This window comes from Canis aureus, chromosome 26 (genome assembly GCF_053574225.1).
Source record: "Canis aureus isolate CA01 chromosome 26, VMU_Caureus_v.1.0, whole genome shotgun sequence".
Lineage (NCBI taxonomy): Eukaryota > Metazoa > Chordata > Mammalia > Carnivora > Canidae > Canis > Canis aureus.
In genome coordinates, this window is record NC_135636.1 from 52128044 (window position 1) to 52137681 (window position 9638).

The window sequence follows — 9638 nt, forward strand, 5'->3', positions numbered from 1 at the left end:
TAAGCCCAGGAAATGGAGCAGTCCCAGCAGACGCCGAAGGCTGGCTCACCTACAGACTGCGGCTCTTACTGCGCCCACCGTCCATCTACCCACTCATTCTTCCATTTCTCTCCATCCGTCCACCCATCCTTTCATCCATCCGTCCTTCCACCCATCTATCCTTCCTTCCCTCCATCCATATATCTACTCATCCACCCACCCATCCATCCATCCATCCATCCATCCATTCACTGATTCAACTAGTCTCCTGAGCACGGACTCTGGGTCAGGCAGCTTGCACACATAGCCACCGAGCAGCAGAGGTGGGTTACCGTGTGTGCAGGCGGTCAGGTGCAACTGGAGAGGCCTGAGTGCAACCCCACCGCATGATGACCCACATTCTCATGAGGATCCTGAAGACCAGCCCTTGCAAAGTCCCCACCCGGCCAGCCCCCAGCGCAGGAGAGCACGGAGTGGAGCTTGTGCTCATGTGGCTTGTGATGTTTCCTGTGTGGGACCCTGGGCCCGGCCTGTGCCCAGAGCTGGCATCCTGGTGGAGGGCTCTTTCTCAAAACACTGCACCCCACTCTGCTGAAGGCAGCCCTACCCACCCCTTCCCTGACCTTGTGCTTCCCAGTAGCCCTCCCGATTGCTGTCACCCTCCCCCTCGGCCGACTGGCCTCTGGGCCTCTGCCCCAGGCCACCTGACCCTCAGCAGCTGTGGTTTCTTAGCAGAGAGAGGTCCAGAGCAGCACTGTCAGTAGGAATATGACACAAGCCCTACGTGATGTTAAATGGTCTAGTAAGCATATTTTCAAAAGTAAAAAGAAATAGATAAAATTCATTTAAATAATTTATTCAGTGTAGTATTTCCAAAGTCTTGCCATTTCAGCATTAATCACTGTGGTAGTATTGATAAGAGAGCTCCCCAGCCCGTAGCCAGTGACCAGGGTCAGGCTGTGTCCAGGGGTCAGGGTCACAGCTTTGCTTCTGCTGTGTCAGGGACAGGCTTCCTGGAACGTCCCGGTGCCACCAACCTATTTCCTGCTGCTGCCAGCAGGCAGCCCTCCCATCTCCTGGGCCTGCGGGGTCAGGGCAGCTGCCCAGGGGCCAGGGCCCCAAAACCAAGCCCCTCCTGCAGGCCCCCCAGGCCCCAAGATGAGGACGCACCATCTCAGGGCCAGGCTTCTCTCTGCACCAGGACAGCCCAGCCAGCCCCAGGTTTTCCCGACCGGTTGACTGTTTTATTGCTTTCTTTCCCATTGCGGTGAAGTACACTCAGCATACAATTTACGACCTTGACCATTTTCAAGTGTCCGTTTAGGGGTATTACGTGCATTCACACCATCCGTTCCAGAACTTTGTCATCTTGCAAAACTGAAACTCTGTCCTTACGAAACACGAAGTCCCCACCTGCTCTCCCCGCAGCCCCCAACAACCACCGCCCCCCTCCTCTCTGTCTCTATGAATTCAGCTACTCCAAGGGCCTCATCCCAGTGGGATCGTCCTTTTGTGTCTGGCTTACATCTCTGAGCACTGACGTCCTTAAGATTCAGCTACGTCCTGGCAGGCGTCTGAATGTCCTTTCTTTTTATTTTTTTTAAGATTTATTTATTCATTTATGATAGACAGAGAGAGAGAGAGGCAGCGACACAGGAGGAGGGAGAAGCAGGCTCCATGCCAGGAGCCCGATGTGGGACTCGATCCCGGGTCTCCAGGATCGCGCCCTGGGCCAAAGGCAGGCGCTAAACCGCTGCGCCACCCAGGGATTCCCCCGTCCTTTCTTTTTAAGGCTGAGTGTCTGGATGGCCTTCCCTGTGTTTATCCATCAGGTGTGTTGGGGGATCCTTGGGTTGCCTCCACCTTTTGGCCATCGTGAACCCTGCAGCAGTGGCCTGCAGACACCTGTTTGAGTCCCTACTCTCAGTGCTTTGGGAAATTACTCAGAGTAGAATTGCTGGGTCATATGGTAATTCTATTTTTAATTTCTTGAAAAATTGCCGTACTTTTTCCCAAAGTGGATATACCATTTTGCATCCCCACCAACCATGTGAAGAGGTGCTCGTTTCTCCACATCCACACCAAAAGGCACTATTTTCTCAGGGTGTTGTGTTCTTGTGGATTGTATTTTTGTTTTGTTTTGTTTTTTATATTAGCCGTCCTGGGTGTGAGATGGTATCTTTTTTTTTTTTTTTTTTTTGAGATTTTATTTATTTATTCATGAGAGACACAGGGAGAGAGAGAGAGGCAGAGACACAGGCAGAGGGAGAAGCAGGCTCCATGCAGGGAGCCGGATGCAGGACCCGATCCCGGGTCTTCAGGATCATGCCCTGGACTGAAGGCGGCGCTAAACTGCTGAGCCACCCAGGCTGCCCCCTTTTTTTTTTTTTAAGATTTTATTTGTGAGATGGTATCTTAATGGGGTTTTGGTTTGCATTTATCACATGATGAGTGACGTGGAGCACTCTTTCATGTGCTGATTAACATTTGTGTATCTTCTTTGGAGAAGCGTGTGTCCAAGTCCCTTGTGCATTTTTATTTTTTTATTTTTTATTTATTTATTTTTTTCCTTGTGCATTTTTAAATGTGTAATTGGGTTGTTTGATTTTTGCTGTTGCATCTTCATTCTCTGTGGGTCCTGGATTTTAATCCCCGGTCAGATGTGTGAAGCACTTTCTCCCGTTCTGTGAGTCACCTTTTCGCCCTGGTGACCGTGACCTGTGATGCACAGCTTGCTCGTTTTTATGGAGTCGAGGGCATCTGCTTTCCCTCTGTTGCCTGAGCCCTCCAAGAAGTCGCTGCCAGATTCAGTGTCGTCAGGTTGGCGCCAGTCATTTTCCTATAAGAATTCTGTAGTCTTCGCTCCTACATTCAGATCTTCGATCCGTTTTGAGCTAACCCTGTATGAGGTGTGAGGTAGGGGTCTGGCCTCCTCCTTCTGCACGTGGCTGTCCCATTTTCCCGGTACGATGGTCTCGGCAGCCTCGTAGGAAGTCACCCGCCCATATCTGTGAGGGTTCACCTCTGGGCTCTCTGTCTTTAGGCCAAGGTCACACTGTTTTGACGACTACAGCTTTGTGGTAGGTTTTGAAATTAGGACATGAGAGCCTTCCAGCTCATCTTCCTCAAGGTTGTTTCAGGAGTCCCTCCAGACGCCCACGGATCTTAAGATGGGTTTTTCTATTTCGGGGTTTTGAGAGAGGTGGCGCGGAGCCTGTAGACTGCGGTGGGTACACTGACAATTTAACACTGGTTAGTCTTCTGGGCCCAGACAGGATGCCCCCCTTCACCCGCCGAGACCCCGTCTCTCTGTGTCTCAGGGGCTGTGGTCATCGCCTTCGTGGTCTGCTGGCTGCCCTACCACGTGCGGCGCCTCATGTTCTGCTACATTTCCGATAAGCAGTGGACCCCGTGAGTACCGGGAGCCTGGGGCATAGGGGTGAGGCTCGGGCTGGGAGAAGCTCCCCAGAACAGGTTGGCATGGGAGGTGGGGGTGCGGAACAGAGCGGCCACTGTCTGGGTGTCCTAGACCACCCCCAGGCTGGGGCAGCCACACCCACACGGGGCCCTACCGCAGCCCAGGGACACACAGCAGAATCAGTGACGGGAAACAAGCCCGCAGAGGCGTCCTGGGGACCAGGCCCGGCTTCCAGAACCCCCTCCGCAGGCCAAATGCCCCGAACGAGCCGAGGCCACGTGTGAAACGCTGTCGGCTGGGCAGCCGGCCAGAAGCCCGGGGCTCTTGCTGGGGCCGCTCACGTAGATGCCGCGGCTGCCGCGCGCCCCAGCCCCAGACTCCTGGGAGGAAGCATCTGCTCTGTGTAGGACGCTCTAGGCCCCGAGAGCCCCTCCTCGCAGGGGGTGGCGACCCCGGACATCCAAGCTCCCAGACCCCGGTGCAAGAGGCCAGCCTTGCCAGGACGCCCTTCTGACACGACAGCCCCAGGCCCCGCCGTGCGTGAGCTTAGCAGGGCAGCCTGGTCCGAGGGTCACAGCTTCTTCAAAGTGACGGGGAACCATGGGGAGGGCAGATCCAGGACAGACGAGGAGAAGTTGCAGGTAGCAGAGCACGGTGCTGAGTAAAGGGTTTCTGAAACCCAGGGCTGCCTGGTGAGGGAGTGAGATCCCTGTCGGTGGAGGCAAGCAAGCCGAGGCCCAGGAGCACAGCCTCCAGGGAGCAGGGAAGGGGTCCGGCCGCACCCCTCAGCCCCAGCGAGCTGGCCTCCTGCACGCAGACGGGCGGGCCCGGTGTGCCGCAGGGAGGGGTGGAGGCAGGCGGGGAGGACGGCCACAAGCCAGCCCCCCGACCGGCGCCAGCGGGAGCGTGGTCGGAACTCCCAGCACCTCAAGAGATGCTGCAGCCCCGGAATTTGTTCTGAAATAGCCCCACGTCAGAGAATTTAATGTCCTTGTCCCGAGCACCGAGGGTCGCGGCGCCACCAGGCCGGGTCTGACACCTGCCCTCGCCCCCAGGTTCCTGTACGACTTTTACCACTACTTCTACATGCTGACCAACGCGCTCTTCTACGTCAGCTCGGCCATCAACCCCATCCTGTACAACCTGGTCTCTGCCAACTTCCGCCAGGCCTTCCTGTCCACCCTGGCCTGCCTGTGTCCTCTGTGGGGGCGCAGGGGGAGGAGGCCGGCCTTCGCCAGGAAGACCAACAGCGTGTCCAGCAACCACACCTTCTCCAGCAACGTCACCCGGGAGACACTGTATTAGGGCCGGGGGGAGGAGGGGAGGCCCAACGGCAGCGTCGCCCCCTTCCCCCCTCCCCCTCTCCCTGCAGCCCCCCACCCCCGGGGCAGGAGCAGGGCTCAGCAGAGGCCGGGGACTCAGCGCCCACCCCCAGAGGCCTCATTTCTCGCAGCTTCTCCCTCTGCCCCTCTTTGAAAGCCGGAGAGAGATTGCTTCACCCCAGATCCAGAAAGGGCCTTTAATGAGAAGAAATTAGTGGTGGGGGAAGACAGGTTTCTTTGTTCCCACACTACGGGGTGATCCAGGAGGACAGAAATGAAAGGCACAGGCCGGGCCGGGCTGGCGTGGGGAGGCAGCCGCCCCGAGAGGCAGGGCTGTGGGCGGAGGGCGGCCGCTGCCCTGGCGCCCCCCGCGAGGAGAGGACCGCTGGCCTCCTCTGGTACGGCCTCGGCGCCCAGACCCCTCCTCTCCACGGGCGGTGCCCAGGGGCCCCCGGGGGTCGGGGGGGCAGGCGTCGGCTGGACCCGGCTCCCCGTCCTCCTCGCCCATTTGTGGGGACTCAGCCACAGGTGAGGAGGAGGAGCCGTGGACACAGGCGCCCGTGGCTGCCAGGCTGAGGCCCCGGGTCGCCCGTCACGGCCGCGCACAGCGGCCCCAGCCCCGGGCACCCGGAAGGGCAGGCGCCTCCGTGGTCTGTAGGAGCCGGTCTCCAGACAGGATGGCCTGGCCCTGGCCGTGCCCTGGCAGGTCCCCTGAGCCGGGGGAGGCCGAGGCCGTGTGAGCTGCCTCACGGGAGGCTCGAGGGGCAGAAGGGCCTGGAAAATGAAATATGGGCTTTTGTTACGGCAGGTTGTCACTAGGCTCCTGAAGGGAGCAGACGGGCAGCGGGTGGGCAGCCCTGACCCCGCCGAGGAGGCCTGCTCCCAGCCCGGGCACCAGGACCCGCCCCTCCCGTAAGAACGGCCCGTTGGCTGGCACGGTACCCGCGGCGGCGTTGGACCTGGGCCCTCTGCTCTGAGCTGTGCGCTCCCAGAACCCCCGGCTCCTTCTGCAAGAGCGGCGCCGGGTGGGCAGCCGCCAGCAGTCCCCCAGGACCCCGGGACCCAGGCCAACCCAGACCCCACACACGCCGTCGGCTCCGGGCAGGCGAGCAGGACAGGTGGGCAGGCGGCCAGTGGGCGCCTGCAAGCAGAGGCTGGTGCCCAGGCCGCGGGCGTCGAGCACGGGCCTGGACTCGTCCCGAGAGGCCCTGAGAGCCACCCCCGCGCTCGGCACCTCGGCCACGCCGTCCTCCGAGGCTGACGAGTGGGCGTGGGCGCCGTCTGGGCCCGGCCGATGTGCCCTCCCGGAGGACCCAGCCCAGGACGGGCGGAAGACGGGGTTCCCTGGGGTGGGGGCAGAGTGGACGCACGATGGGGACACCCAGCAGCCCGGACCCTCGCAGGCGCAGCAGGGACAGGGTCTGTGCGGCGGCCCCAAGTGCCCGTGACCGTTGCGGTCTTCACGTTCCCGTCTGCGCACTTCCCGCAGCCACAGACGCGTCCACGCACAGCCCGCGCCCTCCGTGGGCCACCGGCTCCGTAGAGCCCGCCCCTGGCCACGTCACGCAGTCGCTCCAGTGTCCTGTGTGACTGTCGGCCGTGATGCTAACCCCCATTGTGTCGCTCACACAAACCTGCCCCAGCCCTCGCCACGACCTACCGCGGTCGGCAAGAACAACCCCCCCGAGTCCCAATAAAGGAGATGATTGCCCCCGCGGCGTGGACTCTCATGTCGGGGGCCAGCGGGCCTGCGTGCGCCCAGTCGTTCGCTCGTTCATTTATTCCTCGGGCGCCTGCTGACACGGCACACAGCCGTCCACGGGGCCTTCGACCGAAACCACGTGGGCTCCCACAGGCTGGAGGGCTGGGGCCGGGACCCCCCGGCTCAGGACCAGAGCTTCAGGAGGCAGCGGGAGAGGAAGGAGTGTGTGCCAAAGGGGACCCACCTGCCATGGGGTCCCCTCGAGGCCTGGAGTCGGGGAGACCTGTGGGGCCGGCCCCCTGCCCCCCTCCCACCGAGCTGCTTCCCATCCATGGCTGGGCACAGAGGAGGCCTCGTGACGGGCGTGTGGGTCCTGCGAGTGTCGGACTCTGGGCTCCGCAGCCGCTCTAGCGGCCCCCAAAACGGAGGGAAGCGAGTCAGCTGCCCCCCGCCAGGGGTCAGCGGCTGGGGGACACCTGGGGCCCGGGAGGAGTGCTGACCCGTCCCCACACGGCTGCCCCGTCTCCCCCGCTGAGCCCTCCCCTCTGACTGGCAGCGTCCCCGAGGACCCCAGCCTGGGGACCAGCAGCACGGCACCAGCCTGCGGGGCCCCGGGGGCCTGTCCCTCCCCTTGAGTCCCCAGGGCCAGAGGGGCCGGCTGGCCCCCCAACACCGCTCGCCTGGAGGTGCCGCCTTGCCAGGCCCCAGCCTGCCCCATGTGTGCACACGGCTCATTCCTCCACCTGCCCGGTGGGTGCGGGGTCCCTCACTCCCTCACTCATCCACGTGCCGGGTGCTCCGCAAGGACCGGTGTCCTCAAAGCTGACTTGCTGCTCCGCTCTGACCGGCACAGGGATGAGGTGCGAGGCTCCGGGTGCTCCCACCTCGGCACTAGGCGTCGGACGCCGCTCGGCAGCTGGGGAGTCTCGGGACCCGCCTCCACCCCCAGGGTGGGAGGCTCGCTGGCCAGCTCCAGTAGGTGCACTGGCATTTTACAAGAATATCCAAAGGAATGAAACTCTAACGGTAGACTTTCAGGCCAGCCAAGGAGAGAAAAATAGGGGGCAGCGGGCAGGCAGTGTGAACCCTAGGCACAGGCCAGTGCCGCTGTCCTGCGAGGCCAGAGCCCTAGACACGTCCCTCTGCAAGTCTCCGGACCTTGATCTGCACTCGGGCACGTGCACGCAGAGGAGCCCGCCCGCCCGTTCCCCTGGGGCTCCCTGGCCTACCACCCTGGCTAGGCAGCAGGGGGGCTTCGTGCAGAAGTCTATGCGTTTAAATGTACGCTTGAAGGAAGGAGCCCCGCCATCAGCCCGGGCGCGCCCCCCACCCCCCAGCACTGCCCACAAGGATGATTCGAATTCCAGTTTTCATCAGAGCTCCGTGGAAACTACGTCCGGGCTGAATTCACAAAGGGAATGAGGGTGTGGAGGCGGGAGGGAGGAGCCCCCGACGCTGCACGTGGGGCAGGGCTGGGGGCCGCACACACATGTGCACACACACACGCGCACGAGGCGCAGACCCCCGGCCTCCACCCTCCCGGCTCCCTCGGGATGGAGAGCCACGTGGGGGCCCCGTCCAGCTCCAGGAAGCCCCTGGGGGACGCCTGCCAGGCCCAGAGCCTGCCGACTGTGGAAGGCCCCCCAGAGCGTGTGGGGACGGGCGTCCGGCCTCATCACCCCGCAGCCTGGACAGGGTCAGTGGGCTCGCATGTGGTGTCAGGAGACCCAGGAGCTGTGGCTCAGGGTGACCTGAGAACCGTAACCCCGCCAGCTGGGTTTGAGGGCCGTTTGGCCCGACGGTCAGCCCCCGGCTTCTCTGCGCACACAGATGCTGGTGCCTGATGGAGACTCGGAAAATCTAGTGCGCACACGTCCTCTTCCCTCAGCAGTTCCTGTGGGCGCTGGGCCTGCTCGCCTGCGCAGAACAGGAGACGAGGGCAGGGGCGGGGGCACCTCCACAGACACGCGGGGTGAACCCAAGGCACAGCCCGACCCAGTGCGGGGTCCTCTGGGTCTGCAGCCGCCGCTCAGCTCAGCAGACCCCCCTCCGCGCAGGGGGAGAGTGGACGGCAGAGCCACCGTCTCCGCACGACCTGGAGCAAGGTGAATGTGCACAGAACATTCCGGAAGCCTTCCCGGGAGGAAGCAATGCTGCAGGTTAGGAAGGACGGTAGCCAAGGGGGCAGGGGCTGCTCTGGGTGCCCATCGGCGTGGCAGGGGGTCCCCTCGGGCTGCGCTGGGCCACCCTTGGCCAGAAGGCTCCAGAGGCTCCCAGGCCCTGCCTCTGGGGAAGCGAGACGTCCCCCGGGGCTGTGCCTCCCAATGTCCAATCCGAACTAAACCCCAGGGGGGACGTGCTGCTTGCGGCCTGATGCCCGCTGAACCCATCAGTTCAAAGGCTCAGGGCTCACGCTCCTTTGCCTCCCGAGACCCACCACTGATCCTCTCCCCCGGGGGCCAGTGGGCGTCCCAGGCTGGGCTGTGGGAGGTGTGGGGGCCCCGCCCGCCACTGTGCTGGGAGGGGAGGTCACCCCCACCTCCGGGAGTGGAGGCTCCATGCTGGCGGCAGGGGTGGCTCCTCCCCTGGACAGGTGGGGCTCGGGGGAGCTCCCAGGACCCTTGCCCCGAAGCCGCCCACTGGTAAGACTGGGCACGTCGTCGGGCGCAGCTTCCTGCCCTCCCCAGTCGCTGGCCTCGGTCCTCCGGCGGCAGAAGGTCCGCCCCTGGCTTTTCCTGTCTCGCCCGGGCTGCAAACGGGCAGCTTGCTCGTTCGGCCTCCGGCATCTGTGCGCGGTGAGCGGCACGTCCTCGGCCGCAGCTGCAGGCTGCGTGGCGCCTCGGGGACGGGCCTTTAGGCCATTGGGCCCCCCCCACGCACGTCGGGCCCGTCCTTCCCTCGGCCCCGCGCACCTGCACCGTCCCTTCCTGCAGAGGGCTCGGCTTCCCGCAGACCCCGGCAGGGCACGTCCCCAGCACGTCGAGGGCTCATGGGGAAACATTAGTCCCCTCAAAAGAAGGTTTTTGGCAGAACATTCCCTGGCATTCTCTGTCTCCCACGGGAGTTCAGGGGCAGACTCGGCCCCCCTGGCCCTCAGGACGAGACGCTCCCTGCAGCCGTCCGGGGAGCCCGGCACGCAGACAGCACCGTCGGGGCGCCTGTGGCACGTGCCCGGGGGCTTCTCAGCGGTTGGAGCTGCCCCGGGAACGTGCGGGGA

At 62.9% G+C, this 9638-nt stretch overlaps 1 protein-coding gene across 1 annotated transcript in view; it reads left to right on the forward strand.

Moving 5' to 3' along the window:
* NTSR1 (neurotensin receptor 1) overlaps positions 1-6433 on the forward strand; it is a 38277-nt gene extending 31844 nt beyond the window's left edge. The window contains exons 3-4 of the mRNA XM_077873845.1: positions 3300-3390; positions 4453-6433. Of these exons, the coding sequence (XP_077729971.1) occupies positions 3300-3390; positions 4453-4702 (341 nt within the window). The 3' untranslated portion in view covers positions 4703-6433. The remainder of the gene's footprint in view (positions 1-3299; positions 3391-4452) is intronic.
* Positions 6434-9638: the final 3205 nt, after the last annotated feature.